Genomic DNA, 17,502 nt, shown 5'->3' on the forward strand with positions numbered 1-17,502 from the left:
CTCATGTATGCACCCTCAAATTTCTGTGACCATATGTATGTCCAGCAGTCTCTTAAATGTCCCCAATGACCTTGCTTCCACAACTGCTGCTGGCAACGCATTCCATGCTCTCACAACTCTGTGTGTAAAGAACCCACCTCTGATATCCCCTCTATACTTTCCTCCAACCAGCTTAAAACTATGACCCCTCGTGTTAGCCTTTACTGCCCTGGGGTGCTAAATATCTTTTGTCATCTTTCACAGACCATCACATAATTCATAAAATGCTGGGACCAAAACTGTTGCAATCTGTGGCTTAACCAGGCCACTGAGGCACTCAACATAATTTCCTGCTTTTATACTCAAATATCTCAACTAATGAAGTCTTCAATTCCCGTGCACATTATTAATTATTGTCTCAATATGTGCTGTTTCATTCAACGACCGAGGCACTTCAACCCCCAAGTCCCTTTGCCCTTATGCGCTTACGTGACAGCAACAGTATGGGGTTAGTGTGTACACCACCTGCTAGAGCACTCCTTCTCAACCTCTCCCTTCTTCGGAGGCGTGATGACCCTCAGGTTAAACCACCAATAGTCACCTCTCACTGATGACAGAACAGCCCTATGGTCTGGTAAGATTATAGTGACTTTACTTAGCAATAGGCCAGTATTTCTTCTTCCAATCCCTTCTGCCAAGTTGCATCACCTCAATTTTTTTGCATTAAATTCCACTGCATTGCAATATTTGCCACTTATTTGCCCATTCTGCTACCTTCTGTTATCACCATCACTATATGCCGCAACTCCAAATTTATTCTGCAAATTTTGAGATCTTAATTTGTATTCCACTATACAAGTACTTATGTCAAAAAGAAAGCATTGGTCCTAGCACTGACACTTGGGGAACCTTATAGACAATCATTCTTCACTCTTGCTGTTTTCTGTACATAAATCATTGTTATTGATGAATAATCCAAGTCTTTACAACAACGTCAATAAGTCTTTCTACCCAATTGTTTTCTCCAAGAGGACACTGATCATCCAATTCAACAAGCTTCAGTTTTATTACAGAGACTTTTATGTGATACCTCATCAAATATTTTCTTAAAATTTGCATAAACAACATCCAGTGTATTCCTTTCATCAACATTCTCTGTTGCTTAGTCAAAAAATTTACATGAGATCAGTCAAGCACAATGTGTTTTACAAATTTGATTGTTCTTCTTAATTAACTCAAACCATCTAGACCCGTCTTCTGAAGAAGGGTCTGGGCCCGAAACATCAGCTTTCCTGCTCTTATGACACTGCTTGGCCTGCTGTGTTCATCCAGCTATACATCTTGTTATCTCAGATTCTCCAGCAGCTGCGGCTCCTGCTATATCTTGTTACATACCTGCTGACTTTTCTTTTCCCCCTCTGATTACTGTTGCTAAATCTTTGTCCATTTCAGATGTTTGTTATAAAGTGAAGTGTTTAATATCTCACAAGTTGCATTGCTGACCAGTCACACAAAATGTAGAATTTTGTGTGGCTACATTTCAGTGTATTACCACTTCTTAAATCAAGATTGAGTGAAATAGTGGATGTGTCAGAGAGTTACATGCCTTTCTAAATTCCGTGGTTTAAGTTATATTGTTCTGCCTCTTTCCTTAGAATGTTGATGCTTCCTGCATGGACAACGTAGGGCTAGAAAATTGTGTCACAATACAATTTTGGACCAGAGACAAGAGTACAAACACAGTCTTGGTTTACCATTACCTCATTTTAAAGATCAATTACTACTGCTTAAAAGAAAGAGAAACATGCCACTGAAGCTTTTGGTTTTGCATTCGTCAGGTCAACTGTAAGAATGCTAATTTCGTACAGTTTGTTCAGTTAACACCAAGACGTGCCCTGCATTATTACTTCCTGGGAATATTCAAGGGTGACACTTGAATTAAAGTGGTTTTGACTTGCGTTTTCTTTAAAATCTAAATCAATTTAAAAAACAAGGTTGCAAAAGTAGAATAAGACATTACTGAAACATTCAAATAGCGGAAAAAATTTGTCTATGATAACGATTTGCAAAGACTTGAGTTTAAGTCATCACGTCAGGCTACAGTATCTACAAAGTTTCAGGTTTGATAAAACCTAATGCACTTAGCAATAATCTAAGGAAGGATTAGAATTGATTGAATTACAACTGAATCGTTAAGTATACAATACATTACTTTAAGAATCTGATTGATACCTAAAAAAACATCAGTACAAGGAATTTCAGATAAGGAACACATATTCTCCTAAAACAACAGGTTGAATATTAATACAGAGATAGTAGGAACTGCCGATGCTGGAGAATCTGAGATAACAAGGTGTGGAGCTGGATGAACACAGCAGGCCAAGCAGCAGAGGAGCCGGAAACCATTCTGAAGAAGGGTCTTGACCCAAAACGTCAAGCTTTCCTGCACCTCTGATGCTGCTTGGCCTGCTGTGTTCATCCAGCTTCACACCTTGTTGTCTCAGGTTGAAAATTAATTTTTATTTGCCACACAACTGGGAATGAGAACAACAGCAGTAAATCACATGCGAAATCAATTGAGAGAGTGAGAGAGAGTGAGAGAGAGAGAGAGAGAGAGAGAGAGAGAGAGAGAGAGAGAGAGAGAGAGAGAGAGAGAGAGAGAGAGAGAGGGAGAGAGCGCGAGAGAGATCCTCACTGAGGAAATATGAGTATCAGAAGATAAGAAGAAATGGATGGCAATTGAAATTTAAAAAAATTAAGTTGTCATGGTTATTGCCATGGCAGAATAGGCTTAGTGCACCAAATAACCTACTTGCATCTTTCTAAATTCAGTGCCAAACCTGCCTGAAGTTGCATAAAGTCATTTTGTAAAAATGTAAACACAAAAGTCACTTGTCCCACGATATGCATTCGATTGTAACATACAGTAGAAAGAATATGAACTACTTACCATATTTAGAAAATACTTTCTCTAAGTCTTCTTCTGTACACATATAAGATAAGTTTCGAACAAACAATCGTCCCGAGTCAGAAAGATCCTCTTCCTCCTCATCATCTTTCTTTTCTCTTTTTAGCCATTTTTGGTCATTATTTTTTCTATCTGGTTTAGTTGTTCGAGCATAACTCTCCCTAAAAAGTTCAATATATCTTCCACCTTTAACCAAAGCAGAAAATATTTTGAGATTAAATTTTAGAAAGTATTAACATCCTATTTCAGATATTAGAACTTGAGTAGTGATCCCTTTCCTATTCAAGGAAGAACTACAGTAAATGCCAATGCTTGACAGAAGTTACAACTTCTTACCCATATAGTCTTTATTTCTTTGCAAAGCCTTTTCAAGATCACCTTCCGACTCAAAATCAACAAATATATAACCTGCAAAATAAATACACAATTAGACAAAACTGAATTTATGTCAACAATCTCCTCAGAAGGAAGACAAAGATCTCGTGAAGGTGGAACATTACTTTCAGCATAACAGAGGACGAGAGTATCACACGCAACAAGCTAGACACACATAATTGACACCTGGTTCCAACAGAAAAAAAAACAAAGTCAGGTATAGTGACCTCATCAATATTGCATTTTTTGCTGTTTATAGACAAGCGGTCCTGTATGCTCCCAGAAGCAAATGCAGCTTTTGTTTGCTTTTTTTAAAAAAAACTGTTGTTCAACAAAAGCTTAGGGAAGGAGATAGCTTAGTGGTATTAATGTTCGACTATTAATCCAGAGCTCCAGGGACCCAGGTTTGAATTTTGCCGTGAAGATAGTGGAATTTGAATTCTATTTTAAAAATCTGAAATTAAGAGTATACTGATGGCAAAGAAACCATTCTTGATTGTCAAGGAAAACTCATCTGGTTCAGTCATGACCTTTAAGTAAGGAAACTGCCATTCCTTAGTTGGTCTGTGACTCCAGACCCATGTAACATAGTTGACTCTTAAATGCCCACTGAGCATTTAGCGATGGACAATAAATACTGACATGGCTAATGACATGCACAGCCCATATATGACAAAAAGAAATTTCAACCATTTGAAGGTATTCCAGTATACAATTCACCAACACTGAACAAAGATATTATTCCACGCTGAACACTGAAGAAAGAATAGCACTCCCTTAGACAGATTTGTGAGGCACCAAGGACAGGTAGCCTTTGAGAGTTGGTTAGTAAAGGCGCACTTCCAATTAATCAGACTGGTGATGATGTAAAATAATGATGCATTTACGAATAGGAACTTGTGTCTGCAACAACATCTTGCCCATGCTACCTATGTACCTTTCAAAACTTTACTACTTCACAGCCCTCTCAGTACTGTGAAGGGTTATTTGTGGCTGGCACAGTTGGTAGAAATGCTAAAAGGTCCATTGGACCATCAGAGATGAGGAGAATTGGTCATTTAGTCCATCAAGTCTCCTCCACTATTCAACAAGATCATGGCTGACCTGATAATCTCATCTCCACTTTCATGCCTTTTCCCCATAAACCTTGATTCCCATATTGATTAAAGTCTGTCTATCTCAACCTTGATACTTATCGGCCCATCTTCAGCAGCCCTCCGTGGTAAAGAATTCCAAAGATTCACTAACCTGAGAGAAGAAATTTCTCCTTATCTCAGCAGTGGTGAGTACTTACACCTTTAATGAATGCATGCGAAAACTCACCAGGGCTCAAAGCGCAAAACCTGCTGTTAAGCTCCAAAAAATTGACAGTGAATGTTTGATGAAACCCAGCCCAAAGTAACTAGGTTAAAGTAGATATGATGGGGCACAGCAATGGATGAAAAAGAGAATAAAGTGATCAACAATGTCAAAACCAGAGAAACTGAAAGGAGGAGGATAATGAAATATTGTTTTAAAGGATGGCACTTGTTATATCATCAGTTGCTAGGATGGAAAGTGAAGTGAACAAACTTGAACAGTAAGTGTTAACTCTTCATTAATGCTCGTGTGGGATGTGACATCAAATTATCCTTAAGAAGGTCATGATATAACAATATTGACAAGAATGGGGATTATAGATCCATAAAAAAATGTTAATTTGGATGATGTATCAAAAACTGCTCCCAGAGAACAATGCAATGCATCAAGGGAATACTTTTAGGATCATACCGGAGGGAAGCAAGCATCTCAGATGCACCTCACTGGGCCGTGGAATTAAAATGTCAGATTACAGACAGAGTAAACAAGTGGCCTTAGGCTCCTCAACCTGCCTGATGCAAAATAACCACTCTAGCCAGGTAGTAGAATCGACACACTGGTTGCAATTTCCATTCATACACGTGGACAAACATTTATCAGCAGATCATTTATGATCACAACTGGTTGCAACTTAATTTTCAATCTCATACAAAATAGAATTTCATCAAAGAAAACAAGTCTTTTTTTGCCAAGCTGCTCAGCAGGATTCACTTTACTGTTGTTGTATTATTCAGTGAAATTCCACTCACACACAAAAACATTAATTCTCTTGACCAGGACAGAAATTTTAACATTAAGCTGCACATAACACACATGCTATCATATATACTATATTAACAAATTCATTTACCATTTTCCAATTCAAAATAATCTGTTAAAGCCAAAGTAAACTGTGGATTCTATTTTATACATAACTCAAATATTATAACATTTAAAATGCTTAATGATGCAAACAAAAATGATATTCAGTGGGAAACTATTATACCATGCATGTCAGTAAAAGGATTAAGAACTTCACTCCTCAAAACAAAACACTTCATATAAAAATATTTGGTTACAAACCTGTTGTGTTTCCATTTGCATTTTTGACAATTCGGACAGCCACAGGTTTCGTTGGAACAAAGAATTCTCTTATTTGTTTCTGGGAAAAGGATCAGTATACCGTATGAATATATAGAAGATTGAGTGTGTGTGTGCGCGTGTGTGGGGCGCGTGCTGTGTGTGTGTGTGTGTGTGTGTGTGTGTGTGTGTGTGTGTGTGTGTGTGTGTGTGTGTGTGTGTATACTGATTTTACTGTTGAAATAATTCACATTTATACTTACTAATTCAAATTTTATCAAAATGATTGAAGACACTCAGTCATAAAGATATTTTATACATAGATGAGCCATAAACATTACAGGCTACAGCAAAATAGCTTCTTTTAACTAGATTAACAATTTTTACACATAATTAGTAAATATATCAACAATTACGTACATTGCAATAAATCAAAATCTAAAAAGAACTTTATCCCTGTTTACACAGAGCATTAAATGCCAACGAAAAATAAAAAAATGGAAGATTGCAAACCATGAGAGGGTCAATCAACCAGTACCCAATATTGATTAATTCCTAATCAAGAACACCAAAGAATTGTGAATTCTGTAATCTGAAACAAAAACATGTGAGTAGTGTCTGTGTGTGAATGTAATAGAAAATACAAACAGTATATGATTGATACCTCTTTCACACTGAAGGGAGCTCCTCGCATCTTCAAAGTATATGGTGTGGTAGGTTCATTTTGGTGAGTTTTTTTCTGAAAATAAAAAAGTCAAGAGTGAGAAATCAACTAATGTCCTCCTTAATGTTTGCAACATTTGCCTGAAAGTAGTAGCACACTGATCTTATCACTATGCATCACAACATGTTTAAAGTTTGCCAAATAAATCTAACATTGGAAAAAAAAAGCACATTTCAATACTTTAAAATAGCGAAGACTTCTAAAAAAAAATTGAATTCGGAGGTTCACCTAATCAATAGACTAAAACTCATCTGGATCACTAATGTCCTTTAGGGACAGAAACTGCCATCCATCCCTGATCTGGCCTACATGTGACTTGAGACCCACAGCAACATGGTTGACACTTAAATGCCCTCTGGGACATATAACAAATGCTGGCCTGGCAAGCAGCTCCCACATCCCATGAATGAATTTTATTTTTTTTTATTTACAATTGTGCAAATATCTAGGTAACATTTTAAAATAGGTCAACATTCTCAAACACCCAGTAGGATGACAAACAATGGATAGGACAACTTTGGAAAAAGAACACTAGATATTACAATAGTACATCTGAACAAAAATAAATTCATAAAAATAAATTTTCAGAGCATTAAATGCCAACAAAAAAAAATGGAAAACATTGGAAACCTCCAGTTCTGTTTTATTCCTCTGTGCTGGTTTGTTATCCCGCCTTTTTTGTCCACTTTCACAATTGCTGTCTGTATGTAATAGTCTACTTCCTTCAGTGAATGATTTCAGATTATTTTCATCATCTGCTTCAGATTCATCATCAGTTTCAGATTTGCCTTCAATCTTCACTATTTTTGACCTTAAGTAATCCATGTCAGATACTTCATTTTTCAAAGCAACATTTTCCTGTGTTTGCTTTTGTTTGCCTAGAAGAGAAAAGATACTTTAAAGAAATGTTTACACAGTATAAGCCGGCAAATTCTTTTCAGACCATGATCAATTTTTGCTCAGGAAATTTGAAACACTGCACCACACATGTACAGTCTGTGCATTTCTTGCAAAACAAAACAAGGAAAGCTTTGACAAGAAAGCAGGTTTTATCCTTGCAGAAAGTCTTTAAATAAATTTGAGTTCCTCTACTATTGCGCCTAAACTATTTTGTTCTAAAAGAAGTCCACAGCAATTCTTCTATTGGTACAAGTACAGGTACAAACAGCAGATAGATTTTGAAAACAAATAGTAAGAACAAAGTTGACTTTAGTGTCTGAGCACAGAACTGTTACAAAAGAAATCTTTGACTGCAGCACACAGACACAATGCGTGACTAGAGTTTCCCAGTCAGTGGGACATCTGAAGAAGCAACTCATGGAATGACAACAGAAGTACAATCATACAAAACATGGCCAAGAAGTAAGGGATGTTTATACAGGGAATGACACTTCAAATAAGGACGTTAAAAAGAAAATTTTCTGGCGAAAAAAAAATTAAAACGGGATACTTGAAACAAGAAATTCCTGAAAAAGAATCTCACAGGCAAAACTATAAAAATGGAACACGAATAAGGCAATATATATGATGTATTCACTTTTTGCTTCTTCAATAGTGTCCTCCTGCTCCTCACTCAATTCTTCGGAACCTTCAGAGTCTTCTGAATCAAAGTTCAGATAATCAGCCAACTGTGTAGCATCCTTCTTCTTTGCAGGTAAGGTATCATTAGTCCAGGTTGGTACACTGGGACGGCTCTGATGTACTGCCAGAAATTCCTCAAATTCATCCTCTTCCTTCAACTTTGGAAAATAACACAGTGACATTCCAGCAAAGAAAATGTGTACAGGTCAATACGGATCAAGAATCAAAAGCATTCAAACATAAATTAAAAATTCCTACTCACATGCTCCAGGTTTTCAATGACAGGATTCTTCTGTTTATCCTGTAAATGGAAAATTTGGAATTTTTAAGTATATTTTTCCTGAATGCATTTTTCAGCTGATCACAAAGCCAGGAGTTTAAAAAGCATGAAACCTAATTCAACTGGCTCTATTAAGCATAGACATTTTGACATTAGAACACGCAAAGCTAAAAACAACTTACAGTGAAATGCTACAACATCATGAGATATTGGGAAAGATTTGGCACATTGTTTCTAAACAAACATAACTGTGTGAAGTCATTCACTCTGGCAGGAAAGATTTGATTAAAGGTTCGCTGTCCTTTATCCAAAATCACAGGGCCAAATGATTTTCAGAAATCAAACAATTGTGGTTTTCAGATACTGCTTACTTGCCCTATAGGTTTTTGTTTATTTCAAATTAGTTTTATCAGCTTCCACTGCTGATCCTGCCAACATGTAGTCTTGCAGGCAATGATAATTGTCTTAAACTATTTAGTGCTGCACTTTTATTAGCAAGTTTCCTCCTTTTAAAAATAGTCATAGACATTGATTATTCAATCTTTTTGGTTCATTTGGGTCACAGGAGCACAGGAACAGATATAGGCCATTCAGCCCATCAAGCCTGTTGTGCCATTCAATGAGATCATGGCTGCTCTATGGCCTAACTCCACATACCTGCCTTTGGTCCACAGCCCTTACCTTTTTGCTCAAAGATATTATTTCAGGTTAAAATTAATAGCTAACAAGAAAATTTAACTGTTCAGGTCCATTGAGATATGCCTGTTCAATGAGGCACTTTTCAAAAAAGAAAACTTTGGTTTTTAGACATCGGGATAAAGGATACCTAACCTGTATTACATAAAAATTGAGAATTACTGTAGAATTCAGTGATTCAGAGAGATCTTAGTGTTCTTGAGTGCAGGTCACAAGAGATTGGTATGAACATATAAGAAATAATTTAGCAGACTGATGGAATGCTATACCTTCTTACAAGGGGAATTAAACATAAAAGAAAGAATGTTATACAGGGCTTTGCAAGACTACATCTCAAATACTACGTGAAGTTTTGGTCTCCTTATTTCAGAAAGAAAGCAAATGCTTTGCAATTGGTTTGGAGAAGATTTACTTAATTGATAGTTATCTGAAATTAGAAGGTGAAGTTATGAGGAAAAAGATGGGCAGACAAAGGTTTATTGACACGAGTTCAGAAGAGTCAGCGATGACTTGATTGATGCAAAGAAGATCTTTGAATGGTCTTGAAAAATGGACATGAAACGGGTATTTCCTCTGTGGATGAGTCCAGAACGAGGGACCAGAATTTTATGATAGAGATAAGGATTTTTTTTCTCCCCTCCCGAAGATGGACTATCCACTCGGCACTTTTGGCTGAACATTGTTGCAAAGGTTCTTGTACTGATGTTCTGGGGTCTACCATTATTGAGGATGGGCATGTCTGTGGGGGCTCCTCCTCCAGTGAATTGTTTGGAGGGCCACCACAATTTATAACTAGACGTGGCAGGATTGCAGAGTAGTCAATATTTTATAGCTTCAACAGATCCCTTATGCCCTCCTGCACTCTTCTTTGAGTCAGGGTTGATGCCCGGGCTTGACGGTAATGGTTCAGTCGGGGGAAGTATGCCAGGCCATGAGGTTATAGATTGTGCAATATAATTCTGTTGATGTTGATGGCCCACAACATGGATGCGCAGTCTTGAGTTGTTAATTCTGGGCTGGCATCTTTGTTACAGATAATGCTGAGCAACAGATTGCAAGTTTAGTTTGAATTTCATGTTAAGGCCTCTTTAGCTCTAATATAGTCCAGTGTATTTGTTTTGGTTCTTTTATATGAAGTGTTATATTGTTAAGAAACATCTGCAACCTCATGTGACTACATTTCAGTGACATAGCCATCACGTTAACCAAGAGCAAAAAATTTCAAATGTGATCTGTCAAGCCAGATTTCATTCTGGGATCTAACTCAGCATCATAACAAGTCAGAATAGACTCACACAGTCATAGAGGCAAACAGTGTGGAAACAAACTCTTCGATCCAACTCGTCCATGCCAACCAAGTTACCTAAACTAAATTGGTCCCATTTGCCTGCGTTTGGCCCATATCCTTCTAAACCTTTCCTATTTGTGTACTTACCTCAACTTTTTAAAATGTTACAACTGTACCCGTATCCACCACTTCCTCTGGCAGTTCATTCCGAAGCATCCTCCGTGTGAAAATATTGCCCCTCAGGTTCTTTTTAAATCTTTTGCCTCTCAATTTAAAAATATGCCACCTTGTTTCGAACTCGCCCACCCTAGGGGAAAGATCTTTGCTAATCAACTGATCTATGATTTTATAAACCCCTGTAAGGTCACCTCTCGGCCTTCTCTGCTCCAGGAAAGAACTCCCAATCTATCGAGCCTATCCTTTCAGCTCAAACACTCCAGTTCCAGCAACATCCTGAAAAATCTTTTCTGAACCTCAGTTTTCATGGCTATCATCTTGACGAACCTACGCAGTTTGCTCTTAGTGGTGTCAATGATTCTGAGTATCCCAAAACTTAATACAGCACTTTCCGAAATGGTTAGTTGTTACTGACTGGACAAGAGAGCTTGATCAGTAGTTACTAAGTATGGAGTATCACATTTCTTCAGGCTATGAATTATTCTTGAAGTTTAAACATATTCTTACTTCCTTTGTTTCTTTCCCTCACACTCAATTCTACTTCTCTTCTACTTCTATTTTTTTTAATTTTGTATCCAATTTGATCCTGAATTTATCAGCACCAATTAATCCTTCTCTTCAGTCATTCTTATGAATATTTTTCCATAGCTTGCACGCTAGAAAGTATGCACAAAGTTTTGTTTTTCAACAAATAGAAATATACACAAGCAAATCTAATAAACTAGGTACGCCTTGGCATGCCTACACTCCAGAAAAAAAATCATGACCTCACTGGTACTTATACAAGCTAAAATGTCACTGGGCTTTCGAGCTGTAATTGAATTCTTCAGTTTATTACGTATTAGAGCCCGAAGATTATTTGATCATTCATACCTCTCCCTATCTTAATGAAAGAGGCATTAACACTTTCCTCCAATTACTTGTTTTATTTTTCTTGAAAATGCATGCCTTACACTTCTCTAAGTAAATTAAAAATACCACAGGTTGTCAATTTATTATAATATAAATATTGAAAATACACGACTCGTGCCAATATACTGCTCAGTTTGTCAAATCTTCAACATGTACTGGTTTATTTCTCCTTTCCTTCTTAAACGAGAATTATACTAGCTAATTTCAGTTCTACAGTTCAAATTTGCAAATTTTAGCATCACATGTCTGTGGACAGAATACCTGCTATCTCCTGACTTGTTTCAGTAACTCGTGGGGCATTCCCATCCTATTAAGGACTTCCTAACATTTATTTTCCAAAACTAATGTACAATAGTTACTATAATTCCGAAATGTACAAAGCTTAAAAAAAACACATTTAGTGGGACATGGATTCTAATCCAAGGCATTTTAAAATAATTTTTCTTTCAATTTTGTTTCAAATAATTTCAAATAATAAAGAAGGTTTAATAGTAACGTATAGGCATACATTGAGTGAATACATTGCAGTTTTGATGCCTAACACAAATGAGTAACCACAGCAGAATTCAGCTATGATGCACTTTAACAGATAATTTGAATATACTGAAACCAGCTGTGAAGCAATTTCATCAAAACCTTCATCTCATTCCATCAATAATTTAGTTTTATAACAGAAGCCACACTACGCCAAAGTTGTCAACAATGGCACTCCAACTTCTAAAGGTATAGATGTTACCCCCAATTTTACAAGAATGTTTGCCATCATATATGATCAGGTATTCTAAATTAACAAAAAATAATTATCATGTGGATAACTGTCACATGGATAGTATTAATTTTCTGTACTTGGAGACCAGATACTAGCAATAAATGTTAGTAGTTGGAAAGATGGTACAATACACTTCAAAATACTGCAGATCACAATTTACATAAATGAAGTGCATATTGTAAAATAAACCTTTTTTTCATTTTTGCAATGTAAACATAATTTATATCAAGGTAAATTCAGGAAAGTTGTTGGTCTGTTACCTTTTTTCCTTCATTTTTGCATTTTTGTTGTTTCGTCTTTTCTGGAATTTGCCCAGTTGGATTCTTCTGCGAGTGTTTGCTCCATGGTCTGGACAATCCTGGATCCCCAAATGATTTACAAAGCTCCACCTGTAATATGCATTGTGTCTGTTAATGGTTGTTAAAAGTTGCAGCAGTAAAACACTGAAATCTGTTGTCAACAAGTGTGAAATTTCAGAATTCCATCAATTCTCATATATTTGCTACAACAGCAGATTTCATAAATATATAATGCATACATCCTCTCCATTTGTGTGTAAACAAACTGGTAGCCCATTATACCAAACATGACTAAATGAGACAGTTAATAAAAAGAAGTTACACTACTAAAGCTTCCAATTATTTTGTTTTCAATTTACACAGAGGATGCTGTAAAGGCAAGTGTTCCTTTTACAGCATTATAGAACCTAGCCCTTAACATTCACGCTGGCTGTCCACATGACCAATTCTCCTAGTTCCAAACCTCTGCTTTGGCCTGCAGTGCCGAAAATTTATTCCCTTTAAGTGCTTATACAATTCACCACAATTCAAAAATGCATCCAACACAGTATCAGGCATTGAATTGCAGATCTCAACTAATTGATGTTGGGGGATAAAAATGCTCTTTTACATCCCTGCAAGTTGCTTTGCCAACCAGCCTATATTGATTTTCTGTGGTTGTCGACACTCCCAACAATGGGAACAATTTTACCCAATCTACTCTATCAGTTCCTCATGATTTCAAGCATCATTATAGAACATAGAACATTACAGCACAGTACAAGCCCTTCGGCCCTCCATGTTGTTCTGACCTGTCATACCGATCTCAAGCCCAACTAACCTACACTATTCCATGTACATCCAATATGCTTGTCCAATGACGACTTAAATGTACCTAAAGTTGGCGAATCTACTACCGTTGCAGGCATTGTTTAATCTGCATTGAACAACATCTTCTCCAAACTAACCACTTAATTGAAGCTCCTTATCCCTGAAATTCTTATCCCTGACATCCAGCCAATTCCAGTTATTCAGTAATACTGCAAATAAGCATCAAGGAGACTTCAAATATTCCTCAACCAAGTAGTAGCCATTTGGTCTCCAAAAGAGAAGTAAATCAGATTTTAAACAAACAGACTAATTCAGAGCAAAGAGAAGGCTGGAAAATTAGGTTCCAGTCAAGGCAGCCACAGATTAGTCATGGAAGTAATAGTGATGGTCAGTTGGATCATGAAACATCCTACCACTTTTAACATACAAAAACATCAAATACCCAAAAAATACTGCAAGAAGAGTGTGTAGTGTAATTTTAAACAATTAAAACATGCATTTCAATTCTTATACTGCTAATGGCCATTGAAAATATACTACACGTAGGTTTTGGCTAAAGCACTGAAACAGCTCGTTTAGTCCGTGCAATTCTGCTCAATGACCCTCCTGCCTAACCTAATCAGCTTATTCCACTTCTCCTTTCTTCCTCATTTACACATCCAGCTTGTACAACTTTCAACAAACCCATGTTCCATACATTTGAGTCAAACTGTTGCTCTAATGAATTCCTTGTTGGGATTATCAGTGCTGAGGACAAATTTGCCAAGCCATCAGAAAAGATTCTCCAACTACCTGTGGAGTTTTTTTTTAAGCCCCAACTGTTCAATTGTGTAACTAAAGAAGAAATAAACCACAGTCATTCCAAACGCAGAAGTAATAGAACCCTTGGAGATATTGGACAATAAAAATACTTGCTCAAAACTATGCACAGATTCTAGATTCATAGGCTGGGACTTTCTTCACTGGAGCATAGGAGGTTAACAGGCAACATTATGTACGTTTATAAAACAATGAGGGGCATAGAGTTAACTGCAGCCGTCTTTTCCCTTGGGTGGGGGATTTTAAGACTGGAATCACATTTTTAGGTGAGGGAAGAGAGAGATTTCAAAAATAATGAAGCGCGTTTTTAAAAAAAAGAGTGGTTCACATATGGAATGAATTTCCTGTGGAAGCAGTGGATGTAGGGACAATAACAATTTTTAAAAGGACATTTGGATAACTACAGGTATAGGAAATACTAGGAAGGAAAAGGGCCAGGGGCAGGCAAGGTGGGACTGGTTCCGTTTGGGACCATGTTCAGCACGGACTGGTTGGACCAAAGGGTCTGTTTCTGTGCTGTGTGGCTCAATGACGAGGACTCTCTAAACGGAGAAAACTGGACTACTGCACTTTGTCGGAAAGTGCATATCTGAAATAGTATCTCAACAAAGGCGCCGACAGGTTTAAATATCGGCAGCAATAATTTCCTTAAATGCAGGTATTTTAAAACAACAATATAAATTATGGGGTACAACATCCCTGGTGATTGTGACGACAGCATGTTGTCAACTTTTTTCATCATCAATTCCTCTGTAACATTCATCATAGCCAACATTCCAAAATCTTCTGCTGGCTGTTTTGCATTGTCCATCTTTAAACCAGCTAAATAGTTCTACTCCTATCTGATCACAACAGCCACACATCTCCTGTGGCTTCTCTTTCCATGCACACAGGCACATTTGAAACGGCCAAGACAAAAAAAAAATCTGCAGATGCTGGAATCCAAGGTAGACAAACAGGAGGCTGGAAGAATGCACAAGGCTAGGCAGCATCTGGAGGAAAGGAGCAGTCACCGTTTGAGGTATTACCGTTCTTCAGGAGTCCTTCCAGTGTCCAGGTGTTCTTCCAGCCTCCTGTTTGTCTACGTGTGAAAGAGCTTTTAGACCCTCTTCTTCAAGTATATTGTACTTTAAATGTCTTAGATACTACTGAAGCCCATAAACAACAAGACCTGGACAACATACAGGCTTGGGCTGACAACACTCATATTACACTAGTGTCACGCAATTTAAATGCAAGAGACAAATACAGCCAAATTTTCAGGGTACGCTGGTGGAAATCATCTCATTGGAGGGAGCAAATTTTTTTAAGCTGACGCAAGTGTACAAACAAGCATGGATAAAGTGCATCACTGTTGTCACAATGCTGCACCAAAACATGTTGCTTTTGTTTCAATATTATTGCTGATGAAGACTAATACAAATGGAGGCAAGGAACACAAAGAGTATCAAACCTGAGGAAAAAGACTGAGCAGTCTAAAATCCAAAACTGATTCAAGGGTAAACAAATAATCCTCTATCAGTGCCCAAAGTAATTTCAGCAAATATGTTAAGACTAACTGCATAGTAGTAAGTATATTGTATAAACTAGTTAACTATGACATGAAAAACGTTGAAATCTGTTGTCACCTAACAACTAATCATCAAGATTGCATCCCATGATTTGTATGAATTTCAAAATATCCCTTCCAAAGGTATACCAAAGTACTCAGCAAAACTACGTCATAAGCATCTTCAAAGATAAGGTCGTCTTGGGGGATGCACAACAAACATTATGACAACATATATACAATGTGTGGACATAAACTTGTGAAAGAATATATGCCTTGAAATAAAGCAATTATGTACAATACTTACAATAATTCTGGAAGTGTCTATGTAGCTCTTATTGAAGTGTTTTAAAGCAACTTGTGCTTCCTCTTCTGTTTTGAAGCCAACAAATCCAAACTTTCGAAATTTTCCATCTTTTGTGAACTTCAATGCGCAGTCTGTTAATGTTCCAAAAGCACCAAATAGCGTCTTAAAACGTTCATCCTTCATCTGGGAAATGAAAAAGTAACACAAACAACCAGAAGTCAAGTTAAGACATGTCTTTGGACATGACTCTAGTCCTAGATTATTTCACACAGAAATTGCTGTATTATTGTGTAGATGCCAGACCTCTCAGATAGGTAAACTTGGGGGTTAGGTGACATTACGATAATTGACAGTCCAGTATTGCTTTCAATCACTCCATGCTCAGTGCAATGAAGTCAGAGTAGTGCATCCAATCAGTTCAGTATATGTAAAAGTAACAGGTCAGTAAGCACCGAAATCAGAATGTACAATGATATAGCAATGTAAATAAATGTTTTTAATAAACGGCAAGACATCTGCCTCAACAGGAATCCAGTCTTAGTGAGCACACAGTGTGGAGCTGAAGAAGTGTCCTGACCTGAAACGTCAGCTTTCCTGCTCTTCTAATGCTGCCTGGCCTGCTGCATTCCTCCAGCTCCACGCTGTGTTATCTCTGACTCCAGCATTGGCAGTTCTTACTATCCCAGTCATTGTGATATTTGTTTGAGTTAATAAACCGAGAAACACTCAGATCATATCTTACTGGCAGTGATGCTTAACCCATCAAAGTGTGACATGGTGACAGCAAGTGGGCATTAGAACTGGTGGCAGCTAACAGCAACAGTAGTGCAGCTAGCTGATGACAACAGCATTGACAGTTGTGAAGACTTCTTTCCCCAAATAGTCATGACTGATCATTCACCAGTCTACAACAGCCACCAAACTAAAGGCTGTACTGAAGCACATCAACCACAATGGAGAAACAGTTCTGAGTACATTGACTCACTTTAGAAAAAAAACAGGAGGCCAAGGTTTGTCGAATATAAATAATGGCAGTTTGCAGGAGGCTCAGGACATTCCCAAATTGGCAATGCACCCCAAAACAACATGCAGCCTAAAGCATTGAAAAAAAAATTACGTATATTGTTGAGGACTTACCTACATGTGGTTGCCAGTCAACAGCACCATTTTATTTCCCACAAAAGACAAAGCAAAATGCCACATACAAGCACTGCTCAAATATTTCTTTCAAAAGAAAGAAATAGAAAGCAGGTAACCTTAAAGCACCAACAAGAGAACAAAACAGCCGGAAGCCAACTAAACAAAGCAGGGAAAGAAAGATAGATAGTAAATACGTGGGGATAAACTGACACACCACTGACATTTTGTCAGAATTTCAGTTCAAGAAGGAATAAATCTTTATTTTCCTGATCAACAAATCACTATTAAAGAAAGACAACTTAAAAGATTGAGTCAATTTCAAGATGTACAATCCTTCCAGACAAACCAAAAGAATATGCCATGGGCACAGAGCTAGAAGAAGAACGCATATTCAAAGCAATTGCTGTAAGT

The 17,502-nt window shown here is 37.3% G+C and overlaps 1 protein-coding gene across 4 annotated transcripts in view; it reads right to left on the bottom strand.

The window, feature by feature from the left end:
• Nucleotides 1–17,502, bottom strand: part of rbm19 (RNA binding motif protein 19) — a 239,328-nt gene that overhangs the window by 215,976 nt on the left and 5,850 nt on the right. For all 4 annotated transcript variants that reach the window (XR_007249971.2, XM_059655088.1, XM_048556299.2 and 1 more), the window contains exons 2-10: nt 15,952–16,134; nt 12,428–12,556; nt 8,308–8,346; nt 8,002–8,203; nt 7,095–7,342; nt 6,405–6,479; nt 5,744–5,822; nt 3,284–3,355; nt 2,930–3,133 (exon numbers count right to left, since the gene is read on the bottom strand). Coding sequence is in view for 3 of the 4 variants with exons in the window: in XM_059655088.1 (XP_059511071.1) it covers nt 2,930–3,133; nt 3,284–3,355; nt 5,744–5,822; nt 6,405–6,479; nt 7,095–7,342; nt 8,002–8,203; nt 8,308–8,346; nt 12,428–12,556; nt 15,952–16,134 (1,231 nt within the window). In the remaining variant the exon portion in view is untranslated. The remainder of the gene's footprint in view (nt 1–2,929; nt 3,134–3,283; nt 3,356–5,743; nt 5,823–6,404; nt 6,480–7,094; nt 7,343–8,001; nt 8,204–8,307; nt 8,347–12,427; nt 12,557–15,951; nt 16,135–17,502) is intronic.

The sequence above is a fragment of the Stegostoma tigrinum genome, chromosome 26, assembly GCF_030684315.1.
Source record: "Stegostoma tigrinum isolate sSteTig4 chromosome 26, sSteTig4.hap1, whole genome shotgun sequence".
NCBI lineage: Eukaryota > Metazoa > Chordata > Chondrichthyes > Orectolobiformes > Stegostomatidae > Stegostoma > Stegostoma tigrinum.